Raw genomic sequence first — 14,912 nt, forward strand, 5'->3', positions numbered from 1 at the left:
GCAAATGACGTGCTGTTGGTGTGCGAACACAACACACGATAACATCAGTTTAGTATCACTGTAGCAGCATTAATGGTAACTTGTCCTAATTGCACATGCCCTAACATTTACTGTAATGGTGAAAAAAGGTCAGGTTACCTCAACTTGAATCCCGTGGGAGCTTAAACCCCTCCTGAAGTGGAGGGGGTAACCTAATCTTTTTTTCTTTAGAATCAGTCATATTTAGAAATACGTTCATAAAAAAATAAATTTTTTTATGAATGTATTTCTTGTTCTTGTTCAATAATATGCCCTAACGGTGAAAAAAGGTCAGGTTACCTCCACTTGAATCCCACGGGAGCTTGAACCTCTCCCGAAATGGAGGGGGTAACCTAACCTTTTTTCTTTATTATCATGAGTGGACTAGCACATAAATTGTTTATTAATAAAATATTAATTTTTTATTACTGTACTTTTATTTTTAAAGACACTCATGCGGAAATTTCTTCCATCTTTAAAAGATTCATTACTACTATTACCTGTTCACCGTTCATTACAAAATTATTATGCACCGTTGTTTACTGGTAAATACACATCATAATGCCAACCATTGACTACACAGTAGCTTGTCGTCTGTCGCGCCCACCACCAATCATTTCGTTGTTTGCCACGTCTACCTGTCAATCGATATATCCTCCAGACCGAGCAGCACTAGAGTGCCGTATCGGGAAGCTAATTTTCCGTGTAAATTATTCAACGTTTCTTGTCGTTCTCTTGCAGGCATTCTTTACCCAAGCTGAAAATTGTATTAGTTACCAATTCAAATCATTGAAATGCACTACATTTTCATCATTATCATATGTTCCATTATAAGAATCAATTTTAAACGCCTTTCTGATATTTTTCTAAAATACATTTGTGGAGGTCACTACCATAAAACAATAAAACCAATTTGCATTTTCCAGTTTATTGGGCTTTTCTGTTAGTGCAATCAATTATAAACGGGTAGTAAACTCCATCTTATTGCATTTATGAAAATACCGTTAGCTGGAATTGTGTGGGTTTTTACGTTAATATGGTGAAATGTGTTTCCCCTTCACTGAAATCTTCAGTCATATAAAAAACATAAATTTTCAGAATTTTCTCTTCATTCCTTTATCCCAAGGTTCGTTTTCACATCACTTTGTGCCTGAAGTAAAACAGTATCATGAAGATAAAAATATTCCTTTTCGGGTAATTCTGATTTTAGATAATGCACCTGGCCACCCACCATTACTGCAACATCACCACCCTACTGTTAAAAAAAATTTTTTTGCCAGCAAATGCAACACCACTTTTTCAGCCAGTGAACTAGAATTTTATTTAAATTTAAAGTGCATTATCTTCGGGAGATATTTGACATGCTAATTAATGCAACGGATAAGGAGGGAGGTCCAACTGTTAAAGAATGTTAATTGCATCTAAAATATGGAATTCTTTTGGAAAGAATTCCATATTTTAGATGCAATTAAAACAATAGAACGAACCTGGAACAAAATTGCAGAGAAGAACTTGAAGGGTGTTTGGAATAAACTGTGTCCTCAATTTATTGATAATTTTGAAGGATTTCAAGAACTAGCAGAGATTGTACAAAATGAAACAGAAGCAGACTGCTAACCAATTGCAGCTTGACGTTTCTTCAACTGATGTCATTGATCTGTTTCAAGCACATGATGGAGAGCTCACAAATGAAGACCTCTTTGAAATAGCAAAATGTGAATTAGCTGGGGAAGAAGAAGATTTAACAGCTGAAACTCCTGTCCATTCCTTCACTCTCAAGGGGCTAGCTTTTCAACACAGAAAAAGCAATTGAGATTTTGGAGTCACAAGATTCAAATTTGGAGTGTACTAGGAAAGTTGCTACAGATTTAAAAAATGTTTATGCATGCTATCATGAAATTTATAAAGAAAAGAGAAGGCTCTCTTGGAAACAAACACCTCAATGCATTTCTGAAGAAGACGACTTCTTGTGCCTCCAACAGACCAACAACGAGTGCCGAGACAACAATGAGTGATCAACGAGTGTGCATTTAGTCGATGATGATGAAGAATAAACATTCTTTAACATTTGTAAGTCATAAATAATTTCTTTATTATTATAATTTGCTCGATTTTACAAGCTATGTTTTTATTTCTTTGGATAAATCAATCATTGTTTAAGCATAAACTAATTAGCTAGCTAATTTCTTTGTTGAGAACATAATCCCTGATTTTAACATTCTCCTGCTTTACGAGTTTTCGCTTTTATGAGCACGCGTGCTAGGAACAAATTAACTCGTAAAGTCGGGAACTACCTGTATTTGAAAAACTTTCCCTCCAGTATATGAACTAAATTGTTTATTTACTTATTTAATTTTTGTTAATGTCAACTGTATTCTGATAATTAGCTAGTCTAGCCCCTTCCCCAGATAGTAACAGGATGAATATCTCTTGATTACCATTTAAAATTTCATTTATGGTCAAGTTTTTTTTCCCTCCTTTTTTCCTTTTTCTTTGTTCATTGAAACAGGTTGCCTTCACAGGTGGTTAAGGCTAGGCTGATGCACTTTCAAAGTGCATTGATATAAGTCACTTTCAGAGTACATTGATATACTCCATGTGGTTATTAATAAGGCAACAGTTCAAATGCTTGTATTTTTGAATTTCTTCTGCATTTAATTTTCTTTTTTTAAAATGGGAATCTGATTTTTTTAAATATTATATTATAGCTACTTTAAGTTAATATTGGTTAGTTAATATTTATGCCTGAATGAAGACTTGTATATTTATGGTTTCATTAAGAAAACAATAATTAACTCTTTTTTTCCAATATGTGTTTTAAGTTCATTTTGTCTTAATTAGGTCCAAAACTACCAGAAATTTCCATGTTTGCTAGGAAGCACATACCATATGGTTTTATACAACAGTTGGAAAGGTGTTGTGCTAAGTTCCTTTTATATCAAGTTAGTACTATAGAAAGCAACCTGAATCTTTTTGGTAACGTGGGATATAAACAGAATCAAAATCTAAAGGAAATTAAATATGCATGTGCCCAACAGTTTTTGGAGAAGTGTCACTTAACAGATGCATCTGGTTTACCATGTATGTTGGACAATACGGTACAATGTAAGGTTAGTAAAATTTATATTTTAAAAATAGCACATAATTTCTTTTCCAGTTAACATGTTTGCTGCTGCAATGCACAGCTACATTCAAAGTGCACACAAGTGGTGAGCTGTAATGCATACAAGCAGTCAATCAGCAAGTGCCATAAACGTAAAGGCATCTGAAATTAACTACTACTCACTATTGGCAATTAAATGCTTTTCAGTAATGCTAACCATTTGTTTATGGATTAGGCACACATTTTTATTTGTTTTTTGCTTGTGTTGATGTTAATTTATGTACACGAATAAACTTTTTATAAAATTTTAAGCTTTGTTCTGATTTACAGCTCTGCAAAAAACTAAGTGTTTGGAATTCACTTTTAACAGCGAATTCCAAACTTTTAATTTGCGACCACTATGTATGAAATTTGGAATGCTGAAACGTTGATTTTTTTTAACATATGTTAGCATTAGCAGAGGCATACAATGCAAGAAAGTAAGCTTATGCAGCATCAGCCAAAAAAAAAAACCTCCCAATTCACCCATCCATTTGCCCCAAAATGCCTGTCCAGCTCAGCCTTAAATTTATTTAGGCTATCAGCTTCCACAACAAAAGATGGAAATCTGTTCCACTAATCAACTAGCTACTGGCTAAAGGCAAATTTCCACACATCCATTCTACAACTATCTTTCCTCAATTTGAAACTGTGCCTGCTCAGGTTCTTAGTCTGAGCAAGAAGAAGAATCCCATCAGCATTCAGCTTGCTCAACCCATTCAAGCCCTTATACACCTCAATCAGACCACCCCTCAGGTGCCTACTCTCCAGGCACTGCAATTTGCAGAAATTAAGCCTTTCTTGGTAAGAGCACCTATTTGTTCCCCCTCACCAATCTTGTTGTCCTTCTTTGTACTCGTTCTAGCAACACTACATTCTTCCTAAATTGAGGCTTCCAAACCTATACACAGTACTCTAGGTGTGGCCTGACCATTGCCTTGTATAACGGGATAATCACATCCTTGTCCCTGCTAGCAAAATTCCTATATATCATTGACAAGACTCCATGACCTGCCCTGGCAGCCTATCTGCACTGCTCAGCGAACTTAACATTTGACTGCACATTACCTCCAGGACATTTTCACTTTCCAATTCCCTTGGTGTAGTACCACACAGTTGGTACGTTTCTCTTCAGTTATTGCTACTCATATCATATGCAGTACTTTGCATTTGTCAATGTTAAACTTCAGTTGCCACTTCTCAGCCCATTTTCCCAACTTATCTAGATCCAGTTGGAGTAGCACACTGTCTTTACTGTCGTTAACAACCCTGCCAACCTTTGTATCATCTACAAACTTGGACATTAAACCTGATATACCTTCATCAATATCATTGATAAATATACAGAACAACAATGGGCCCAACACTGAACCCTGGGAAACTCCACTAATAACATTTGTCTACAAAGAGCAGTGTCCATTGATTACCACTCTCTGTCATCTCCCACTCAACCATCCCTTTATCCATTGTAGCAACTTACCCTTAATGCCATACATTTGCAATTTGGACAGCAGTCTTCCATGTGCAACAGTATCAAAAGCTTTCCTGAAATCCAAATATATGATATCAAAATTATTTTTTGCATCCAGTTCCTATGTAACCACATCATAATATCCTATCAAATTTGTCAGACAAGACTTTCCCTTAACAAACCCATGCTGTGTCTGAATTATTGCTGCAGTCTTGTCTAGATGATCCTGCAATGCTTCTTTAACCAGTGATTGCATTATTTTCCCTGGAACACAAGTTAAACTAATGTCTGTTGTTACTTGTGTCACCTTTTGAACCCCCTTTGCAAATTGGTGATACATTTGCACACCTCCAGTCCATGGGGACCTCCCCTGAGTCCAAGGAAGCTCTCATAATTATGGCTAAGGATTTGCTTATTTCCTTTGTTGCCTCCTTTAATGTAACTGGATAGATCCCATCCACCCCAGGTGCCTTCCTTATGTTTAACTTCAATTTCTCCTCCACTTTGCTCTCAGTTATTACAAAATTACTTAGCTCCTGGTTAGTGTTTGATAAACATCTGGCATTCCCCTCATTGAATAACTCCTCATGTGTGAATGTAGATGCAAAATACTTATTCATTTTATCAGCTACCTGAACATGATCATCAATAGTCAACCCATCTATGTTAAGTGGTCCAATCTGATTCATCCCTTTCCTTTTAGAGTTTACATAAGTAAAGAACTCGTTGCTGTTTTTCTTTGCATCCTTTGCCAAAGATTTCTTGTAATCTGCCTTTGCCTGCCTAACCTCCTTTGTGACTTGATTACAGACTAGTTTATACCTGCCATAGGCTTCTGTGTCACGTGATACTTTATATGCACTCCATACATTCCTCTCTGCCACAAGCCTCATTAATTCATCTGACTCATCCTCATTAATTCATCCATTTAGGCCTAAACCTTAAACATTATTTCTTAGTTGGAATGAAAAGCCTAGTAGCCTCCAAAATTAAGTCCCTAAAGGCTTCCCATTTAGAATTCAACGCTGGTAATATCATCAGTTGATCCCACTGTACAAAATTTAAAAACTGTCTGAGACCTTTATGAAAGAAAAAGCCCTTCCCTTTAGCCTTGTTAGTAGTTACATCTTTAAGTAATTCCCACATCAGTACATTGTGATCAAAGTCACCCAGTGGTTCCTTTATCTGCAAATTCTTAATGCAGGAATAATCACTGCTGATAATCAGATCAAGAGTATTACTCCCTCTGGTTGCCTCTCTAACATGTTGCTGTAGAAAACAGTCATCCAAAAATCCACAAAAGTCTTGCTAGTGTGCGAGTGACCAATCCACATGCTCCAGTCAATATCTGGAAAGTTAAAATCCCCCATGATAAGACATTCTGATTTACTGGCCCACTCTATTTCTCTGCACAATTGTTCATTATACTCATCAGATTCATTTGGCCTATAACACACACCTACTCTCATTTTTCCTTTCTCAGTGCTCATGTTACACTAAACAGACTCAACATTGCATTGTCCGTCAACATCAATTGGATGCACTTCCTTAGATTTTTTGTATTTCTTAACTAACAGCATAACCCCTCCTCCCTTCCTGTACACATTGTACCCCCCAAATTCCAATTCTGTACTTCTTATATCTGTGTGACGCCACGTCTCTGATATCCCAACAAAATCTTCCTTTGATGTCTTGACTAGCACTTCAAGCTCATCAAATTTATTAACTATACTCACAGCATTGGTGTACATGCAAGTATACATGCACCTGTTCCTACTCTTAGTTACCCTAACACAGCCCATGTATTTACTTGTTCCACTATGACTCCCAGCAGTCCTGGAAATCTCCAGTACCTTGCTTTCCAGGCTGCTGCTGCTCATTCTAATAGAAGCAGTGCAAGAATCATTTGCCTCTTCCTGCAGCCACTGTTAACCTTTTAGTCTGTGTATACCCCCCCAAGTTAGCAGTTTTCCGACCCACCTAACACTGCCTCAATAGTATGAGCAAATATTCTTGCACCCTTTCTATTTAAGTGTACCCATCCCTGTAGAAGCAGTCTTTCCTGTCAACAAGCACAGACCAGGCTGAAAAAAATTCTACCCCTCGAGCCTTGCACAATCTCTCCAGGGTCGAATTTATTGACAAGGCTCTTATCATATATCCCCTTCTATCGTATCTGGGCAGAATTGCAGACACTTTCACATTCAACCCTAACTCGCAACTTTTTTTTCAACATTGACCTGTACTTGTTGAGTAAATCTGCAGATTACTCTTAATGTTAATGTTATTAGTTCCAACGTATAAAATAACATCACCTTTTGTGCCCTTAAAAGATGGTATTCAAGGGCAAAAGTTGATGACGTTGTCATCAACTTTTGCCCTTGGCAGACATACCCTGGCCATGTTCCACATATCCTTCTTGCATAGTGTTGATTGTTGATTTTTTTCAGCTTTCTAACACGTTGATTGTTGTTGATTTTTTTTTTTTTTTACATTCCAAAAATTTATGGTACATTTTGAATGAGTTCTCTCACATTTAGGTGGCAGCAAACATTAAATTCTGTATTAACCAAATATTTTTTTTATTTTTCTATTTAGCTAAATGGAAGAATATAAATTGCACTTGTATATCTCATAATTGGTTCTAGTTGTCTTTTTATAAGTTTTTTCATAAAATAGAGCTTCGTTGAGATAGCATATACTTGCCTTCTTGCTATGTATAAATGAATACACCTTGGATTTATTGGTGTCAATAAAGAAGTATTAACTTCTGCACGTAACTCCTGTATCATACTTTGTGAGTTTTTTTAAAGGGATGCTCAAATTAAGAATATTAACAGGATATGATTTAAGGGGTTTGAATGTATCCATGTTATGATTTTCTGAGAAAGATTTATATTTTTTTTTATATATGGGCTATTGTCAACTTTGAGGGAATGGAAAGCGATAGTGACTACATACACAAAATTGCCTTTGTATAACTAATTCAAAAAAAAAAAAACCTTAAGCATGCAGCATTATTATTCTAATTCTCAAATTTATCATAAAGGTTGAAATATGTTCTTTACTAATTTAACACAGAGAAAAATATCACTTTCTGTTATCCAAGAATGGAAGCATACTAAAAAAAAGGTTATTAGTCATAAAAAAATTTTAAAAAAATGCATGAATGATTAAAAATAAAAAAAATCCATAGATATATCCAGAAAACTGTCATAATTATAAGTACAGGTAACCCTCATATAACACGGTAGTTAGGTTCCTATAAAATGTTGTGTTGTGCGAAACCTTGTTATACGGGACTAAGAAAAGTACATAAGGGGGGGGGGTTGCATTCCAAAAGCTAAGCTATTTAATTATTTAGAATTTGGAATAATATCTAATTATTCCAAAAATAAGCTATTTCATTAACAAAATATTAATAAAACTAACAAAAATTCACAATTCTAGATTTCGTATATCTTCTGCTCTCTTTAAAAAATCAGTAATCTGAGTTTGTTTGCTTTATAAATCTTTGTGAATTTCATCTTATGGAACTAAGCATTTTTAAAGCTCCCTTTTGAACTTTGGGCTCCTTTCATTCAAGAATCTGCATTTGAAAAATAACATTCTAACTGGTCGGCTAACTTTATGCCTTCCCATATGCTTTTTTTGTGTAAAATTTGGAAGTTTAGAATTTTCCTACGTGCTATCATCCTCTGAATTGATTTGGTTTTATCTCCGATGCCATTTCCACCAAATCTGCTTTGCCAGCTTCTCTTTCTACCAGTAATCCTTGAACTTCTTCAGTAATCATATCTTTTTTTTTATATTTTTAGGAGCATCAGCAATTAAGGCTACGTTACTCTGTGTATATTGTCTATAAATTGCGTGTCCTAAGGTCGATTTTCTGCTGGATGGAAAACTTGAATTTCTGGGAGAAAATACCATGCTACCCTCGCCTGAGCCTGACTAACTCAGTCTCATTGTGAAAAAGACCCATAAAGACCCTTGAGTTCAAATCCTGTCGATGACAGGATTTGAACTCAAGTCTTTTCTACCCAGTGTGGGAGGGAGGGCAGTTCTATTATCGCACCGATTCCATTTTCTGCTGGTGGGACCATATTTCCTGAATGAACTGACTCTGGCCATACATTTTTCCAACATGCACCTGTTGACAGTTTTACTTCTTTCAGCAATAAAGCTATGATTCTGATACAGTCCACATTTTTTTTTTGAATCCTTGCTGTTTGAGAAATGTTTTCACGCCTCCATCACTTCAACAGATTTGGAATTAATTTTTCCAAAATCCATTGTAATGATTTTCTGATGTAATGAGTTTTAAAGGTGGATATAATGCCTTGATCTAAAGGCTTAATAAAAGAAGTTGTATTAACCTAGTACAACTGTAACCTAGTAACCTAGTAGACGTGCGGAAATTTGCCTTTGGCCAGCGGGTGGTTGGTTGGTGGAACAGACTTCCATCCCTTGTGGTGGAGGTTGATAGCCTAAATAAGTTTAAGGCTCAGCTGGACAGGTATTTTGAACGAACAGAGGGGTGAAGTGGAAGTGGGTTTTTTTTTTTTTGGCTGATGCTGCATAAGCTTGCTTTCTTGCATCAAATGCCTCTACTAATGCTAATGCTAACTGTGATGTTAGGAATAACTGCAACATTTGGATGACTTAAATGTTTTGGATGGCCTGGTGTGCTATCCAGTAGTAATAAAACTTTGAGATCTAGATTTTTCTACAAGTTCAATAGCATAGACCGTAACATGGGGATTTCCCAACAAAATAAAATACAGGGATTTCTCAATAATTTTTTTTGACTAGTGAGTCAACAGCGAGGATTCAAAAAGAGTGGAAATGTTGAAAAATTATATCCAACGTAATAGCAGGGTTTCCTCCTCACAAAGCTCAAAAATACCCTATTATGCGAGGTTTATCAAAATTCTCTAAATATGTTAGAGTGAAACCTTGTTATATAAGTACCATGTTGTGTGACGATTGCTGCAATTTATCAATCGTGTTAGAGCGAAACCTTGTTGTAGAAGTACTGTTGTTATACAGGGATTGCCTCTATAAAGATATGCTTAAAAAATATTTAAGCAGTATCCATAGCTGGCATTCTAAACTATAATTAATAGCAATATATCAAATTTAACATATTCAGTGATAATGTTGTACTGAATAGTTCTTTCACATTGGGCTGTTTTGGGAATTTTTCCTAGATTTATTTTTTTCTGTTCATAAACAGACAAACTGGTTTGGGTTGGGATCATATCAGTTTGGTGCAAGACAATTCATTATATGAAAATTCTGAGAGTTCACTGTATGCTACAATTGAGTGCATGACAGTTTGCTCTATGCAACAATTTGGTGCATGACACATTGGAGTACAAGACAGAGTTGTTATATGCAGATGGACATGGTGAAGACAATAAGCACTTATGCATTGGAACAATTTAGTGCAGAACATTTCATTGTATGTGACAATTTGGTGTATGACAATTCAGCAAAGGATAACTGTGGTCGTGACAATTTGGTGAAAGATAATTGGTGGCTCTGAGAATTTGGTGAGTATGACAGTTCTTGTATGACACACAGACCCGAAATTAAGAAAATCAATGAAGGTTTGGGAAAGTAAGGGAAATTTTGGTCACCTAAGACAGGAGGAATACAGAAATTTAGAAGATAATAGAAAAAAGAAAAAGAATATTGGTAAAGAGGGCTGTGCACTCTGGATTCATTCTGTATAATCTATTATGTAGCACAGAGCGAAACGGAAAGTTAAATAAAATAAATGACAAGTAAGTTTCATGTTAAATAGTAAAACAGAATATGATAAATACATACAGTACAAAATGCTTTCGGTTATTATGGTAACCTTCATCAGTTGAACTTAAGAGCATGTAGTGCCAGTCATGCACAGTAAACTGCGTGATGTAACAACTAACTGTTTGAAGTTGAAGCCTGTGGTAAGGTGGGAACCGGTGTTTTCATTCTAGATATGAGGGATCGCAATTTCCTGCTTGGAGCTGTACGCACTTTATCCCATGAGATTTCAGGGCCCCAGAAACCTGCTGTGATAGGTTCAGGTAGTATGGGATAAAGGTGCTCGTGGCAGAGTCATTACCTTGAATGTTCCTGTTGGTCGCTACGTGGTCACGTGCCTGTAGGTCACACCTATCTAGGATACTGGTGGGATAGCCACACCTCACAAGATCTGTCTTGGCCCTAGCAGTCTCGGTGCGCCTCTCATCCGTAGAAACTAGAGCGGGTCCAGGCGCGAGTTAACAAGGTCTGCGCAGTGCAAAGAAGGTGGCTGTGCGTGTGTGCTGACTGGTAGTTTGTAAATGTACCGGCACACATTGGCTTGCAATAGACTGTTGTCTGCAAGTGCAGACAACCTCACATTGGACAAGGGTATATGGTAGGGTATTGTCTGACTAGTTCGATGGTGAATTTTATGAAAGGTGACAGAAAGTTGAGGAGGTCTAAGAGTCGGTTGCCTGAATCCCTGGGGATAACTACAAACACATCATCCACATAGCGACACCAAAAGGTAATGGGATCTGGCATACTTGTAAATGCACACCCCTCCAATTCTTCCATTGGGATGTTTGCTGTGACTGAACTGGGAAACCCATGGCTGTGCCATGCACCTGTTGGTAAATGGAGTCATTGAACATGCGCCACCAGTTAAGCACAGTCTGAGGATAGTGGAAATATCATCCGATGTTAGTTTGGTCCTGTTGCCAAGGGTGTGGTCGCTATCCACGAGTTTCTTGGCACATGTGATGGCAAGCTTGACTGGGATGGAAGTAAAAAAAGGGACACTATATCAAATGATGGCACTAATTCTACAGATGAGAGGTGCACCATGATTGCTAGGGTCAAGACGGATCTTGCGAGGTGTGGCTATCCCACCAGTACCCTAGACACGTGTGACCTACAGGCACGTGACTACGTAGCGACCAATAGGAACATTCAAGGTAATGACTCCACCGAGAGTGCCTTTATCCCATACTACCCGAACCCATCACAGCAGGTTTCTAGTGTCCAAAAATCTCATGGGATGAAGTGCGTACAGCTCCCGGGCAGAAAATTGTGATCATCTCTAGAATGAAAACACCAGTTCCCGCCTTACTGCAAAGTGGACTAGTCTACCACATTTCTTGCCATGACTACACTGGTTGCTATGTCGGAGAAACTGGCAGAAGGCTCGGCAAACGTATCTCAGAACACGAAAGAGCCATCCGCTTAGCGGATATAGAACACTTGGCCATTGCTGATCACTTCTGGTCAACCCGACACAGCATTGACCCAAGAGAGATTAGAAGTCAGGTTAATCCCCAAAAGAGATATATCATCTTGCTTAGATATCAGAGTGTCACCAAAGATAAGCATAGGAGCAGAAGAATCCTTTTTGCGAGATATAAGACAGGACTGAGTTTTAGAAGGATAGAAATCAACTAAGTTGTCTTTGCCCCACTGGAGAATTATCTGGAGATCGGCATTTAAGGAATTGGTAGTGGATCTTCGAGAAGTTGAAGCTGTTTCTAATGTCATGTCAACATCTTGTTGGCTGTTTTGATTGTTATCTGTGATGTCATAAAACTTTATATTTTCATTAACATCGTTTTTATTTTATAAATAAATGACAACACTGAAATAAAAGTAATAAATTGAAACATAAAATTGTCTGAATGTAATTGCCAATACGTATATTTTTCAGTATAATTATTTTAATATTTATATTGAAAAAAAAATCGTAAAATTTTAATATTTTTCAATTTTCCCTCAATTTAGGAAATAACAAATGTATATCTCAATCGGAATGTACAGATTTTACAAGATGAGTTTTTTGGAGGAAGTTTTGGTGAAAGGCAAAGCAAAGGTTCACTGAATTGGAAAGAAAGGTTGTATGATATTGACAAAACTCTGCAAAAATGCACTACTGAAAATCTAATTCCATTATACCCAGACATCCAGTGGCATTACTTTCATAACGTAAGAACAGGAAAATCTGATATTTTTTCAGAGTTATTGGTAATTTTGTTTGTACCTTGTACTGATTATATATATATATATACACAAAGGGTACTAGGAAAGTTTTGCAATACAGCTTTGTTTATTTAATTTTTTCAAAGTAATTTCCTCTACATTCAATACACCTCTCCATCCTCCGAAACCAATCTTTAAACCAGTTCTGCCAAGTTTCACTAGGGAGTAAAGCACACTCGTTGTCCCAAGCCCGTAGAAGGTCCTCATCACTGGAAAACCGCCTCCCTTTTAGCTTCATTTTCATATGCGGGAACAGTGCAAAGTCACAGGGAGCAAGGTCTGGACTGTAGGGAGGGTGCTCGAGAAGTTTCAGTCCTGTCGTGGTCAAATATTCGGTGCAGGCTTTGGCACGGTGAGCTGCAGCATTATCGCATATTTTTTTGGCATCCAACATGATTGTCATGTTGGATGCCAAAAACTGTGCCACAGCGAGAGATGTGTGGGCTGGCACATTTTCATGATGAAGGACCCAGTTCTTTGTGTGCCACATCTCTGGATGTTTCCTCCTGATGGCTTCACTTAACTGCCTCTGGACATCGCAGTAGAACTTTGTGTTGATGGTCTGGTCAGAAGGGATGAATTCCCTATGGATAATCCCGTCAATGTCCAAAAAACAGATCAGCATGGACTTCACATTGCTCCTCACTTGTTGGGCTTATTCGGTCTGGGCGAAAATGGGCTCTTCCACTGGGGTGATTGTTACTTGGTTTCTGGGTCATACCCATATACCCAACTCTTATCACCAGTGACGACCATAGAAAGAAAGTTTTGATCACTCCTGGCCTCCTCTTGAAGATCTCTGCTAACTTCCGTGCGATACTAGTTTTTGTCTTCACTCAGTAACTGTAGCACAAACTTGGCCGCACTCCTTCTTATATTCAACTTGTCTGACAAAATCTGCTGACACATGCCATACGATAGTCCTACAATTCGACAAATGTCGTGGATGGTCTGCCTACAGTCTTCATGGATTGCCGCCCGAACTTTTGGACACTTTTCGGGGTGGTGCTTGATGATGGACGCCCAGAGCAATCGTCGTCATCAACCGACATTCGACCATTTTTAAAACAGTTAAACCGGTAATAGGTCCACATCTAGCCTAAAGCATTATCACCAGAAATTTGTTTCAACTTCTTATGGGTTTCTGCTGCTGTATCGGTAAGAAGGAAACAAAACTTACTGCAAGCACGTTTCTCCCTCACATCAGCCATCGCAACAAACACACTGCCAAAGAACTGCATATAAATATTCAATTACTCTATCCACCCGACGCCACATGGTACACTGATTGACAAAGGATGCATGCAGTGTTACCTAGCAACACAAGTCTGTACTAGATGTCGTTTCCGTGCAACATTCAAATTTCAAGAAAATTTGGTAGCACCTTCAAATATTGTTCTCCACATATTTGAAGGAGGCAGAACCTTGTCTGTTTTGAGGTATGGGGATGTTTCAGAACCACTTTGAGTACCATTTTCAAGACAAAAGATGGTACCCAATATGGTTTTGAAATGCCCTTTATCTGTGTGCTTGATTGAATTGGTTTTGGGCCTTGCCTAAGTGCAATTTATTCCTCCCAAATGTAAGGCTCAATATTACATGATTTATTGTACTTTATTTATATATTTATGTTGCTTAATCTGCAATAACCAACCCTATTTCCAGATCTGAATCTGAAGATTTAGTGAGATGAATTTGTGTATGTCAACCTCCTCTCATAATACCCTCCCCTTAGATACTATATGGTCTGCTCTTGTTAAAGAGTGGGATTTTTTAATATAAGATCTTATTATTGTCCTTGTAAACAGCATGAAAGCTTGTTCTAAGAGTTTTTGGGAAATCTGGTGGATCTTACTCCTTGTTAAGCTCTCATTGGTTGTGCCAGCAATTCTGCCTCCATCTATGCTGCCTTGCAGGCAGCACTGCTGCAGATCCCTATGGACATCTTCAATTTTACCAACACCCTTTGGCATCTCTCATATTTTGGATAAAACTTTGCAACTTTGTGATGGCATGTTGCATTACCAGGGTACCTGCCCCCCCCACTGATGATGAAGCCCAATAGCTTTGAAACAATTGTCTGGGTGGTGGTATCCTCTGAAAATAAATAACAGTAGTCTTCTCTACTAGAGAAGCGTTATTTGTTTGAAGTAGTGCAATACCGCTATCTCGTTGTGTGAAGGCAACCACAATATGAGATACAATTAAAACGATACCTTCTATACTACTTACGAG

General features: G+C 37.5%; 1 protein-coding gene across 3 annotated transcripts in view; it reads left to right on the top strand.

Moving 5' to 3' along the window:
- Nucleotides 1-14,912, top strand: part of aft (cap methyltransferase 2) — a 106,732-nt gene that overhangs the window by 48,484 nt on the left and 43,336 nt on the right. For all 3 annotated transcript variants that reach the window (XM_090374955.1, XM_090374954.1, XM_090374957.1), the window contains 2 exons: nucleotides 2,860-3,128; nucleotides 12,423-12,623. In XM_090374955.1, the coding sequence (XP_090231081.1) occupies nucleotides 2,860-3,128; nucleotides 12,423-12,623 (470 nt within the window). The remainder of the gene's footprint in view (nucleotides 1-2,859; nucleotides 3,129-12,422; nucleotides 12,624-14,912) is intronic.

This window comes from Mastigoproctus giganteus, chromosome 6 (assembly GCF_048544385.1).
Source record: "Mastigoproctus giganteus isolate SK-2022 chromosome 6, ASM4854438v1, whole genome shotgun sequence".
NCBI lineage: Eukaryota > Metazoa > Arthropoda > Arachnida > Uropygi > Thelyphonidae > Mastigoproctus > Mastigoproctus giganteus.